This window comes from Camelus ferus, chromosome 26 (genome assembly GCF_009834535.1).
Source record: "Camelus ferus isolate YT-003-E chromosome 26, BCGSAC_Cfer_1.0, whole genome shotgun sequence".
Lineage (NCBI taxonomy): Eukaryota > Metazoa > Chordata > Mammalia > Artiodactyla > Camelidae > Camelus > Camelus ferus.
Window position 1 is genome coordinate 15,885,150 of NC_045721.1, and position 14,307 is coordinate 15,899,456.

The 14,307-nt window shown below is 37.9% G+C and overlaps 1 protein-coding gene across 1 annotated transcript; it reads left to right on the forward strand.

Moving 5' to 3' along the window:
• The first annotated feature begins 5,306 nt into the window (after nucleotides 1–5,306).
• TRIML2 (tripartite motif family like 2) lies at nucleotides 5,307–14,073 on the forward strand. Its single transcript, XM_014564820.2, has 7 exons — nucleotides 5,307–5,781; nucleotides 6,058–6,153; nucleotides 8,116–8,310; nucleotides 9,480–9,620; nucleotides 10,690–10,712; nucleotides 10,881–10,981; nucleotides 13,079–14,073. Exons 1-7 carry the CDS (start codon nucleotides 5,593–5,595, stop codon nucleotides 13,648–13,650), a joined length of 1,317 nt encoding a protein of 438 aa, XP_014420306.1. The 5' UTR covers nucleotides 5,307–5,592; the 3' UTR covers nucleotides 13,651–14,073.
• The last annotated feature ends 234 nt before the right edge of the window (nucleotides 14,074–14,307 follow it).

Genomic DNA, 14,307 nt, shown 5'->3' on the forward strand with positions numbered 1-14,307 from the left:
CTTAAACTTGAAATCATCAGCTTTATCAACTACAAAATGTATTGATACCACATATCTCATGGACTGTGGGAAATACGTAGATACAAAAAAACGTAGCACACTGTGTAGCATAGTGTGCTATTTATAGCATTATCTTAAGTTAAAACATATTGTCTTCCAGAATAATTTACTATTTACTTTCTCTAAGAAGGGCTTTAGGAGACTCCAGGATGTGAGAATTTTGATGTTTTACCCCTTGATTGAAAGGTTATGATGTTTTCCTGTCAAAATGAAGTCATATGAATTATGAAACTCAAGAATAAATGACCAAAGTGATTGATAAAATCTTCACAGAAGTTGGTTGCATCAAAGCTTAAAAGAAAAAAGGAGAACTGGGTAGAAAGAGAAGGAGGCAGAGGAGGGAGGGACACACAGAAAAGAATGCAATCTACTCAAAGGAGAAGAGGGCGTGGGTGGGGAGTGCTGTTTGAGATAGAGAGAAAGGATATACTTAGGGTGGAACCGGGTTTTGGAAGATCGGAGAGCAAGCCAAAGAATTTTCTCATTGTCCTGTAAGCATTTTTTTTTAAACAAACAATTTAAAAAAACGAAACAAAGCACTGATGTTTGATCAGCAAGGAATTGACTGATGTAAAAAGCAAAAATGAAAAACCTTCCAGAGACAGAATGTAAAACTAGGGAAGCTCTGCAGATTTTCTTTCCTCTGCGGTCAATCATATCTAAGATTTCTGGAACTGTCCCCTGACCTCCCATCGTGACACATTCCTCAGTCACGCAGTCATTGCTACTCTTGACTTTCCATCTACAAATAATGCAATGATCACTTCCCTTCAGCAAACATTCTGGAAGCAATGAAATCAGGCACTGTTCTCTAGTGAAACTATTTAATGGCTTAAGAGAAAATGGTATGGCTAAGGAGAGAGCACGATGAGATTCTAGGGTAATGGCTTGTAGAAGAATTTCTTCCTGTGAAATTGTTACTATATACATGAGGTTCATTAAAGAAAAAAAAACTAATTAAGGGGCTACTACCTGGTAGGCAGTATGTAAGACCTTGGAGATGCAGCAAAGAACAAAATAATCACCCATCCAAAGAGACTGAAACTCCTGATCAAGGTGCTGGGATATTCAGTATTTTCTAGGAGCTCATTAAAATGTAAATTAAGACTCCATGCAAGATCTATCCTAACTGACTGTCAGGGTGGGGCCTAGAAATCTGTTTGACTAAACTGTTAAATGATTCTATTGCTACTGAAGTTCGATAACCACTGTTCTAGATTATCATATGGATAGGATTTGAAACCTTAGAAGGTTTCCTGCCTGAAGAAGAAAGGGAGAGAGTGAGGGAGTAGCTAAAACGACAAAAGCTCTTCAGTCTCCATTTCTGGCTATTTTCCCGAAAGAAAATACTCAGGATTACAAGGAAAGGTAAGCTTCTCTCTGAAGATCATTTCCTTAATCATGGTTTTCTTTAAATACCTCAACTTGATTTTAGTATTTATGGAAGCTTAAAAAAAAATATATGCAATGGTATAAAAAGGGTAAGTGAGAAAGCTAGGGCGAAAAATAAATAAAATTAGGAAAAACAAGATAAGGATAGGTATGAACTGTAGTACATAGATAACATTAATGAGACATATTATTCTCTGACTTTTCTTTCTCTTGGTTTCTGTAAAAATATTTCATCTCTATTCTCTGTCCTTCATCAATTTCCTTTGTGCTGGTTTGATTTAAAATTTCAAAAATTATTGAGCATTATATATGAAAAAAAGATACAAAAAAAATAAGATGATTGTGAATGGTGGGAAGGTATTTCAAATTGGGTAATTGCAGAAAGGCCTCTCTGAGGAAGTGATGTTTGAGCTGAGAACTAACTGTAGGGAGGAAAGGAGCTAAAATTGTTGGAAGTAAGCTATAGGTGAGATGCCAGCAGGGGACCAGACTATCTAGAACTCGGTTAAACATTTGGATTTTATCCTAAGTGCCCTGGAAAGTTACTACAAACCTGAGTTAGGTTTTAAAATAGTATTCTGTTTGTTGAGCTGAGAGGAGTTGGAGATGGAACTGGGGCAGGGGAGACTATACACTAGTTGAGATGATGAAATGATGGTGGTTTAAACTATGCTTCTAAATGGAATTTTAAAGTGAGTTGGTGGAAGGGAAGATATTATTGATTGAAATCCCAAACAGTGTTACAAATATATTAATGTGGGGGTGCTTACTAGACATTTATTGCAAATGAGTTGGGAGTTCCAGGGCTGGACAAAAGATTAAATTGGACAGTGGTACTCAAACTTTTGGAAGTCAGTGTGATTACCTAGGGAGACACCGTGGAACTGGAATAAGGGAAGGGACTGGAACTGATCCTTGAAGTACCCCCAAAACTTGGAGGTTCAAGAGGATGTGAAGCCAAAAAGGAATACTGAGAAACAGACCAGTAAAGCAGGATGGATGTCATTTACACGATCTTGGTTGCAAAGAGAAGAAGCCATTTTAGGAGAGTCCTGGCCAACTATGTTGATTGCTGAGAGCTTAAGTAAGATAAAGCCAGGAGTGACCACTGAATTTCTAAACTTGCTCATTTTTGTGACTGATCAGTTTTATTTTCAGTCTAGGACATGTTTAGGGAGGCAAGACAAGAGATACTACAAGAGTTTGAAGGATTCAGTAAGAAAGAATTGAGGTAAATTCAAATCCAAATGACAAGTAGAGGGAAAGAGTTGCAATTTGTATAATAACAAGGGCATAATCTTTTCAGTGTTTAAGTATCTCTTAAAATTAAGAAAAAAGACCAAAACCTGGTGGAAAAAAACAGCTGAAAGGCTAAACATATGATTCACAGGAAAAGAAACAAAAGTGGCTCTTAAGAATATGAAAATAATAGCTTTATTTGTAATAAGATAAATGCAAGCTAAAAGTAAATTGGGAATATATATTCTTTTACATATCCTTTTCCATTGTGGTTTATTATAGGATAGTGAATTAAGTTCCCTATGCTATACTGTAGGACCTTGTTAAAACTGATGTTTATTTTTAATATTTTTTAAAACTAACATTTTTATGAAGAACTTTTTCTGAACAATTATTGAGAATAATGACATGGTTTTACAGTCTTGCAAATCTCTTTAATTTCTGGTTTATCAGAAGATGACTATTATGTCTGCTCCAGCATTCTACCTATTGTAATGTTATTTTAGTTGAAGTAGATGAAGAAAATCTGTCCTCACACAAATACTTAGTTGGAAAAGGGGAGATCATTCTAATACTTTTTTCAGATAATTGTTTTTTAATCATATTAATGAACATTTTGTCCTCTGTAACATTAAAATCCATTTGTCTGCCTTATACTTTGAATCCACTTTACCATTGCATAATCTTACAACATTATGCATTGATTGGTCCTTGGAAAATATTGGTTCACTCAGTTTGCAGATTTTCCAAATGTTGACATAATTCACTATGCAATAGCAAAAACTAACATTTACTATCACCACCAATTTCATCAGAAAAGACTTAAGTATTGGGAAGCTGTTAAGCTTAGAATAGTAGATTCATGTTTTCCAAAACTCTCATTTTTGCTTCAAAGCTCAAATTTTATCATTGGGAACTAATACTCTCAGTTGGTTTCGTTGAAATGACAGGGTCATTCTGTCCGTGGTTGGGAAAATGTCTTTCCAAGTCACTACATCTGAACAAGCACAGTTTTTCTCATTTGCTCTTTTTACTCAAAGTGTCCTATAGGGGGGAAGAAAAGTGGCTAGTATGGCTTGCAACCCAAACAATCATTGAAAATGCTTTCTTGAGACAACCATTGTTTTTCTATTTGCAGCATAATGCTTTACACGTGCTTTCCATCTTGTCACCCAGAACACTAAATCCTGTACTCAGTAGTTGAGATTTAATATTTTATTATAGCATCAAGAAATAAGAACGTTCTTAAGTAAAACAGGCTTTTGTTTTTAAACTGGGATCATCCAAGTAGGTAGGGATTGTAAAAATACAAGAAATGACTATTGTACTGTTTGGTGCCACTTCCTTGATTAATGGTAAGACACCAGCAGTTTTATCTTCTATCAGTGCTAATGTAAACACAGTGAAAAGGAAGATCAAGTCTTGGGAATCATACTTTAAAACTGCTGCTTTAGTATGTACTCTTAACAAGGTAACAGTGTTACCATATATATAAGAATAATTAACTTCAGAATTTAAAAAGTTTTTCGCATCTCTTAAAAACGAGTGAAAGGACAAGAGATCTAGTTGATTTCAGAATCTGGGTGAAAGTGAGAGCATGAGAAGCAGGAGAAGCTAGTAAATCCAGAAATGGAAGTTTGGGGATTCTGCAATCTGTCAGATCAATTCCTTTCAAGAGATGTTGTCAAAAGAGCTGGTTGATGAGAGGAATTGGGGACAGATGTAAATTAGATGTAAATTTTGAGAAATTAATACTTGGTGTTATGCTGCCACCCACCAATGGCTAGAGATAGGGTTAGACTAAAGCAATTCTTTATTGGGAAAGAGTTTCCCAAATTCAGTAGGTAATACATTTTAAGAATATAATTTAAATATTTCTAGAGAACAGGTAGAATTGTTGCTCAAAGATAATCAGAATTGTCTGGAAATGGAGACGTAGATTATAGACCCCTTTGTTCTGTTACCTTAAAATATATATCTATATGTATAGATTTACATGTATATATGTACATATAAATATATTCAGTTTCCCTTTAGTATTTTTGGAAAGGTTTTATTTATTTTGGGGGCATTTTTATCTATTTGCTTAACAAACATCCTTTAATGGCCAGGTCTCCAATGAGACTTGCCTTAGGCTTTAGGCGCAAAACTTGCGTTGCCTCACAAGCTCCTGCGCACTTAGAGAGCACGAAAGTGAGCGCCTCTCGGGCATGCGCCTAAGAAGCCCGGAGGTGAGTGCTTCTCGGGCATGCGCCTAAGGAGCCCGGAGGTGGGTGCCTCTCAGGCATGCGCCTAAGGAGCCCGAAAGTGAGCGCCTCTCGGGCATGCGCCTAAGGAGCCCAGAGGTGAGTGCTTCTCAGGCATGCGCACCAAAGGAGCCCAGAAGTGCTCCCCCCCCCTCTCATTTAAGGAAGCTCTCAAAAAAGACCTCACTTTCTGGCTCCTGCAAGCACTGGGAGAGTGAGTGGTTCCTTAAATTTGCGACCTGACTGCCTATGGCCAGGCTCTGCCTCCCCTCAGTCGGGGAAGTTCCTCCGCTGCTCTTTTCCACATTGTACCTTCCACTGAGCGCCATTTTTTTTTTTAATGACTTAGAAGGAAGTAGTATGCTATGTTGTCACTTGTAAATAATTTTCAACCAGTTTCTTGAAATTCTCAGAAAACTTGGGACAGCTCCTCTAATCTTAGAATGCTGGTGTAACTCGTGTCTCCTTACTCAATCACGTGGCTGCTGAAGCTTTGCTGGGTGAGAGACAGGAATACGCTGACCAGCTCCGACGACGTGGACTGAGATTGACAAGTGTGCCTGCCGCGGAACACCGCCTCTCTTTTCCTGTTCAGAGTGCCGGGAGGTATTCCACATCAGAAACAGCCAGTCTTCAACTAGGGCCACCTGCCGGGATGTCTAAAAGGCTCCCTTCTCAGTTAGAGCAAAAAATCCCAGAAGATGCCTGCTGTGAAAAACACCTGGAGCCACCACAGCTGTTCTGCGGTGATGACCAAATGATGCTTTGTGACAAGTACTTCCAGTCCCAGGAGCACAAGAATCACACGGTGTATGGATTACAAGAGACTGCTGAGAATTACAGGGTAAGCTTCATGCAGATCCCAGAGCCCTGTGTCACTCTGGCTGCCTTCTCTTATTTATTACCTTATTTATTTGCGGGATAGATATTCTGATCCTCCAAGACCATTTCCCTAGTTGATATTTATCAAAGAATACTAGACAGTTACCAAATGTGGACCTTCAACTTCGAGGTGATGAAAACATAGTCAGGGCTTTTGGCCTTTCAGTCGTCTAAGGTTAGGGATCTAACTGTTGCAAAGCAATTACTTTACCTGGAATTGTGATACATTTCTCTGCAGAAGTTATTCCAGGAGATATTGACCACACTGAAGGAGAAACTTGAAGTAGCTAAAAGCATGTTGGCTGATGAGCAAGAAAGAATGGTGATGATGCAGGTCAGTGCTTGATTCTTAGGGGGAAATTACCTATAATGTTGCATAGCACATAACATAAATACAATCAAAAGACAAATGACAAAGCAGGGGAAAATATTTGAAATCCATAAGTGGGAAAAATGTTAATTCTTAACCAATAAAGAGCTCTTAAAAGTCAGTAAGCAAAAGACTAGAAACTCAATAGAGAAATGATCAAAGACATGAGAGTCTTTTCACAGAGAAGAAAATTCAACTATCTTTTGAACATACAAGAAGATCCTGAACTTTGTTCATGGTGAGAGAAATACAAATTAACTTACATTTTTATTAAATTTCTGAGATGACATTTGCATCCCTTTTTGGCAAAGATCAAAAAGATTGATAGCACAGTTTATAACAATGCCATAGGAGAATGAGCATCTTATGTGGCCACTGTTGGTGGCCATATAAATCCTGAAGCCTTTTGAAGGGCAGTTTGAGAATCACTATCCACGTCGGGGGATTGCTATCCATTAAGCACATGTTTCACTTCTGATTTCACACTCTCTCTTTATATTTAACTATTCTGCCAGGTATCCCAGATTTGAGATCTTCTCTTTCCATTTTTAAAGAAAGTAAGCATCTAGTTGAGAATGGTAGGTGGGAGAATTCCCTGGCTGTACAAGAATTATTCAACAGTTGATCTTCATTTTTTTCAGCTCCAAGCACCATATAACAAATATTGGGGTCCCAGTGTTTGCTGGGAGCTATGCTAGGGGCTGGGGATTCAGCCGTGAAGAGAAACAATTCTGCCCTTGTGCAGTTGACATTCTAGTGGAAGTAAACAAACCTAGTAAAATGTATAGTATGTCACATTGTAAGTGCTATACATTTTTTTTTAAAGCAGAAAAGAGTGATTGGATATACTTTTAAATAAAGTCATCAGGACCTTGTCATTCAGAAAGTGGCATTTGAGAATACTCGAGGTGAAGAAGTGAGCTGTGCAGCCTTGGGAAGAATATTCTAGGTAGAGGAAAGGGCAAGTACAAAAATCTCCAGCCTGGTGTATCCTTGTTGGGGTTGTGAAGGAAATGGAGGCTAACAGATGATGAGATCTGAAGGCCAAATCATACGAGGTGGTTGATTTTCTTTTTCTTTTTTTTAATGAAATAAGGAAGCCAGCAGAAACTTTTGAACAGCAGAGTAATTTGATCTAACTTCCATTCTTTTCAAAGGAGCACTCTAGCTGCTGAAATGAGAATAGACTGTAAGCGGGTGAGAGCACAGGTCGGGGGACCCAAAGGGGACTGTTGTGATAATCAGGACAGGTGATGGTGAACTGAGGGGTAGTGGTAGAAGTGGTGAGAATAGTCATGTTCTTGGTAAATCTTGACTCCATAGACTCATGAGGTGAAATATCGTCCGTTAAGCTGACTGTTCCCAGCATATGTCTCTAGCTCAGATTTCTGAGTGGTGGGCTTCCGTGTCTGGCTTCCTACTTAGCATCTCTCCTTGGGTGTCTAAATGACCGGTCAAAATCAGCATGTCCCAAACTGAGCTGCTAATACACTCCCACTTCTGGAATATGTCCCTTCCATAGTTTTCCTTTCTATGTTTTGGCAACTTTTTTCAATTACTTTGTCTGAAAACCTTGGAGTCACCCGTTGATTCCTCGTTTCTCACACCCCCATCCAAAGCATCAGCAAAAGCCATTTACATGTCTTCTCATTTTCCTTATCTCCTCTTTGGTCACTGAGGTTGTACATTCCTGTTTTCTAACAATTAACATTTCTTCATCTGCGTTTCATGTTCTAAGATTGTGTTGATATCTTGGCTGATTTTGACTCTGAAATGCCCTTTGTCCTTTGTCTTGATGCCTTTTATTTCTTCCCCTGTACTTTATAATTCCTTGTCTTTGTATTAGAATTATAGATGGATAGTGGCTATAGATATTTATCTGTTGTGTTTAACCTGAAATCTGTCATGTCTATATCTATGATGAAGGAAGAGGAGCAGAATTTTAAAGAAATGATTGAGTCTGAATATAGGATAAGTTTCCAGTTGATGATTGAAGAAAACATGGTGAACCTCCAGGGCCTGCAAAGGTATGTATTCAACCTGAACTTGAGAGAAGCAAATCAGAACCAACCGATGCAGTTTGCCACAGAGCTAAGGGAGAAGTTCCAGGAAATACTACAGGTGAGATGTGGAAAATGACATCCTCACAATCTTTGGGAAATCAGAGAAAGAAGAACTGAACATTATATCAATTTCAGAAGAAGACATCCAGGAACAATCATGGGTATATTGAGAGAATGTATATATTCACCCAGCAATTCTCTTTCTGATAATTTATCTTGCAGATATACTTAACATGCATAAAAAAAGACACATGGATGAGGGAATGTTACAAAGTTTTTTTCAGTATAGAGCCAGGGGTTAGAGGTAGTCTTTGAAGCCAGATTGAGATTCCTTTCTGGGTTCTGCAATTTACTAGCCTCTAAGTGTCCCTTAGACATGTTCCTTAACCTCTGACTTGGTTTCCTTACCTGTAAAATGGGGATAATAATGGCCCTTAGTTCTTAATATTGTTTTGAGGATTGGATGTGATTATCTACACAAAGCTCTTTAAGTAACAATGGAACATATTATGCACTTGATAAGTATTAGGCATTATTATTACTATAACATTTGTTGATAACAAAAGAGATTAGATACAGCCTATATCCAGGTTATTAATATGGGATTCATGAAATACATTGTATTATGGACATACAGTGGAATGCTCTTCATTTAGGGAAGATAAGATGGCTTTATATGTATGGATAAGGAATGCTCTCCAAGAGCGTATTTATTAAGAAAAAAGCAAGTTGTCAGATCAGCAGTATAATATGACATTGTTTGTGTTCTTTAAGGGAAAAAAAATGAACAGGTGCTTGTGTGCCTAAGTGGAGCATCTTTGCCAAACAAAAAGGAAACTGGTATCAGTGGCTTGATTAATTCTTATTGATTAAATTTAACTTCAATTAGATTATGGTAAGTCTTAGTTTTAATTGAATGAAGGAAATAGGAAAGTGCCAGAACAAAACTGCATAGCAAAAAAAGAAAAAGAGAAGGTGACTGGTTTTGAGTCCAGGTTATGAACTGATTAAGTAGACTACATGGATACTATCATTGTTGACATGAATATATTGTGTCAGAGAATCAGGTTTCTATTACGGTGTCTTGAGTGACACAGAGGGATATCCTGGCCTTATCTAATTGTGTCTGTTACTGAGGTGACAGGCAGTACAGCAGGTTTTTAAAGAGATAGTTGAATTAGCAAATAAGAGAAATTGCTGAATGGTAATCAGGAGATGCTTCTGCAGAGACTGAACAATCTGGGGAGAGAGAACATGAGTAAACTGAAGGAGAGTGAAGTCAGGCTGTCTGAACATACCTGCAGCCTCCAAAAGACCATCGCAGAGTTAGAGAAGAAGTGTGGGCAATCCACCTCAGTGTTGCTGCAGGTAAGATTGTGGAAACAACCTTCACCACAGTTCTTGAGAATTGAGAAGTGGGCAGTACTCATGCAAGGTCAATTCTAGAACACAGGATCCAGTGATCTTCACTCATACACGAAGGCTACCAAAAGCACTGACTCATCATAAAATCATAGTATGTGTAGAGCTGCCTCATGATGTGAATTCTCACCTTAAAACTGTCATAGTAAGTTTGAATTGAGATGTTCCTTATTAATAGGACAAGTAACTGGTTAGTCAAATTACAATGTATCCATACAGTAGAATATTCTGCAGCCATAAAAAAAGAATTAAGCAGCTCTATACACACTGAAAGATTATCTTTAAGATATCTCCTTAATGGAGAAAACATGCAAAAACACTTTTTGCTATTTATAAAATACGTATAGACATATATGCTCATTAACATTCAGACAAAAATTCGGGCAAAATAAACACAAACAGTGTAATCAGCGGTAACCTTGGGAAACATGGATGCGACTTATTTGTATAGTGTTATGTATTTTAAATTTTGGGCAGTAACATGTATTACCATTTCAATAAGAAAATTTTCATCTTTTAAAGACTCTGCCAGTATCCTTCTGCCAGGCCCATATTTGCAGTGTGAGTATTCTTATTTGAAAAGCCCCTGAGCAGAGAGCCCTTAGGTTCTTTTCTAGAGCCAAGCCTAGTTCCAGAAAGTACAGGTAGGTGTGACCTAGTTATTTTCAGTTCCTGACCTGGTTCCAGTCACCATCCCCAGATTAGCAGGCTCGGTTCTTGCCACCCTTGATATAGAAAGCAAATAGATGGGCAGAATTTGAATGATGAGCATTCTGAATGTGAAGAATAGAAGATATTTCCCTTGGGAATATAACAATGATTTCAAGCATTGTTTTGACTTTTCCTATTCAGTGTTGAAATTTGGTATCTGAGATTTATCACCATGAGGCTGAAGAAATTACATGGAAATAGAGTTTTATTATTATAAGAGAAGATATTTTCATGGGCACAGTTCACAAAAGCCTTGGCTCAAATACCCAGTAATATTTTATATCTCTCTTTTTTCACCCCATAGAATGCAAGATACGCTTTGGAAAGGTAAGTTACTCATTTTGAAAACATTTGGGTCAGATTTACAGTCTGATATGTGAGCACATGGGTAGAGATGTCGGGGTAGGGATAGCGAGGCCATGCAATGAGATCCACCCTCTGGATAAAGGGGCCTGGGGTCTGCACAGATAACGGAGATTGTTTTGTCTTTAATAGGAGTGAGTCACTACTGCTTCAGTGTTTAGAGCCTGCCCAAATCACAGACCTGAATTTATGCCAAATAACAGGAATGAGCAAAATGCTAAAAGTGCTGCAAAGTAAGTTGACACGCATCCATGATCACAAGGCACTTTATTTTTATATTTGAGAAATAAATGAAAGTAAATTCCACTTAGCTAAAGGATTTAAAAAGACTATATTTGCAAATATTTCTCATGTGGTTTATAGTTTCATTTACCTAATAGTGCCAGAAGTTTTAGATTTTGAAGATCAGCTTAATATTTTGTTTTCTTCTATTATTTTAGCTTTTTGTGTCCTGAGAAATATTTTTTTTTACCCCAACAAAGATTTCTTTCTAGAAGTTTCACAGTTTTAGTTTTGTTTTTTGGGGCTTTTTGTTTGTTTCTTGCCAGGGGAGGTAATTAAGTTTACCTGTTTGTTTGTTGTTTTTTTTTTTTTTTTTTTTTTTTGATAGGGGTACTGGGTTTTGAACCAAGGACCTTGTGCACGCTAGGCATGCACTCTACTGCTGAGCTACACCCTCCCCCCACTTTTAGTGTTTGCATTCAGGTCTATTAGCCATTTAGAGTTAATATTTACATATAATTCAAGATATGGTACAACTCCCTCCTTTTTTGTACATGTATATATCCAGTTGTTCCAACATCATTTGTTGAAAATCAGTTGGCACATATGAGCAGATTTATGTCTAATAGATCCATTGATCCAATTGTCTAATAATTCCATTGATCATTGTCTTCTGTTCTTTTGCTAATGCCACACTGGCTTGATTGGTTATAGAAAGTCTTAAAATTGGGCACTGTGAGTTTTCTAGATTTGTTCTTTTCAACATTATTTTGGCTACTCTGGATTCTTCTTCGCATAAATGTTTAAATGAGCTTGTTGGCTTCTACAAAAAACTGCTAGGGTTTTTAATTGGATTTTATAGATTACATGGAATCTATAGAACAGTTTGGGGATAAGGTAATTTATCTCCATTTATTTAGGTCTTTGATTTCTCTCAACAGTATTTTGTAGTTTTCAGCAAATATACGTATTTAATTAGACAGATTGCTAAGTATTTTATTTTTTAGTGCTATTAATGGAATTAAATATATAATTGAAATTTTATTCATTTCTAGTTTTTGTTAGTATATAGAACTATTCATTTGTGTATATTGACATTGCATCTTACAACTATGCTAAACTGATTTATTAAATCTAGTGACTTTCTTAGAGATTTTGGGGAGATTCTCTACGAAGATAGTCAAGTAATCTATAAATGTAGACAGTTTTATTTCTTTTCCAATCTGTAAGCCTTTTCTGTGTATTTTTGGTTGTTTGTTTGTTTGTTTGTTTACCTTATTGCACTGACTAGGGCCTCCAGTATGATGGTGAATAAGACTGGTGAGAATCATCTGCTTCCTTCTTGGTCTTAGGGAAAAAGAAAGCACTGTCCTTCCCCGTTAAGTTTGATGTTAGCTGTAGGTTTTCCATAGTTGCTTTTCATCAAGCTGAAATTCTCCTTCTATTCTTACACTTGAATGAAAGCAAGTACTACTTTGAAGTGTAAGAAATCACAGTGAGTTTTCTTGTTCTCAGCTTGATTTTTCTGGAAGATTCTCACAGGTTTTCTGGCCTCTAATATGTTCTCTTTTGATTTACTCAATATCAGGGGCCCGCTGGCAGCAATTTCTAGGTATTTATATCACACCCTGGTGATATTTAAGATGAGGAGAGCAATTCAGCCACAGGGAAGAGCCGTGAATCAGTTGCCCTATTAGGAGAGTCAGTACTTCTGGCTGTTCCAGGCTTGGAGAAGATCTTTGGGGACTGGAGTTGGGTACCAGGTGATAGTGGGCTAGGTCTGGGTATCAGGCTACTTTTACAGCCTGGCAAGATTCCTTTCTGGTTTCAGAGGTACTTCTAAAGCTCTCCATAGTCCATTATTTTTTGTTTTGTTCTTCCTCAGATGAATTTCATCTCCTTCCATTATCTTACTGACTTTGTTCCTCTATGATGTCCATTTATTGAAACAGCTTAGAGTTTCCTTTACCTAGACTCTCCTAGATTGCCTCTCCCATATCGGTGCCTGAGACTCATGCCCACTCATTGGGCAGCCCCTGAAAGTTGGAAATCATCAGTCTCTAGCACTGACAAACCCCCAGGTTTACTCAATTTCCTTCTCCCTGCAGGACCTATCACTTTGGACCATAGAACAGCTCATCCCTGTCTGGTCTTATCCGAGGATCTGAGAAGCGTAAGACTCAGGAATGTCCAGCAGGACATGTCTGGTCACCCAGAGAGATTTGACTTCAGCGCCGCTGTGTTGGGTGTGGAGAGCTTCACCTCAGGGAGGCACTACTGGGAGGTGGATGTGGAAAAGGCAACGCAGTGGCAGCTGGGTATATACGGAGGCTTTGCCTACAGAAACGATTCCAGGGATAAAGTCCTACTCACAGGGACCATGATGGGAACCGATTATATCTTCTGGACCTTTCCCCCTTTAAGAAGGGTCTCCTTGAGAGAGCGAGTGCACAGTGTTGGAGTTTTCCTGAACTATGAGTACGGGCAGGTATCCTTCTATGATGTGACAAATAGATCCCTCATCTATAATTTCTCTGGCCTCACTTTCCAAGGAGCTCTCAGGCCTATATTTTCTCTTTGTGTCCCAAATGGACGCATGAATTCAGACTCTCTGAGCATCTGCCTCCCACATGTTTCCTTTTGTAATGGGACTGTTAGCCCTCAGTCTTCTTTGGTGTGAAATCTAAGATCACAGGAGGCAAAAATGTTACAAGCATGTCTATATATTATTTTACAAAATATTCTAATAAAATATTTTTAGCACTTGGGAGTTGGAACCCAGCTCAACACCCCAGAGCTTTTGCATTCATTTGGCTTTGTCAGCAGCCATCTCATGGAAGAGGTTACATTTAAGCTGAATCACAAATGATAATAACTGAAGGAACCCACACCAACTAGGACAGCAGGTGCCTGTGCAGCTTCAGATTGGGGAATTAGAAAAAGAAATGTAATCTGGGGTCCTTAGGACGAGGTTAAGGACTCTAGAGATTTCCGAAAACAGAATTAGGTATAATCATGACTTTAGATTTGAGAATATTATTATAGTGACTGTTACTGACACTTTCAAGACTTCTAACATCATTCTAAGCAGAGAACAGCTTAATTTCCCTGGATATTTTATCTGGGTGGGGAGGAGGTGTTGCAGAAAATGTGAGTATTTCTTGTAATAAATTATTTCAAGTATTCCACTTCTTATGAGGAAAATTAAATTTCTTAAAAGCACTGAATAGTGCTTTGAAAAACAATATTAAGTAATATTATAATGGTGTCTTGTATTTGCCTTCGTCTTTCTCTGTTTGATAATCCACTGAAAATTTTTTTCTACAGCCTTGCTTGG

What these genes read in the sequence shown, in the direction of transcription:
- TRIML2 (XM_014564820.2), top strand. Translation starts at nt 5,593, where the DNA reads ATGTCTAAAAGGCTCCCTTCTCAGTTAGAGCAAAAAATCCCAGAAGAT. An exon ending in AAAGAATGGTGATGATGCAG is followed by an intron (nt 6,154 to 8,115) that starts GTCAGTGCTTGA and finishes TCTATGATGAAG; the next exon opens with GAAGAGGAGCAGAATTTTAA. An exon ending in AGTTCCAGGAAATACTACAG is followed by an intron (nt 8,311 to 9,479) that starts GTGAGATGTGGA and finishes ATGCTTCTGCAG; the next exon opens with AGACTGAACAATCTGGGGAG.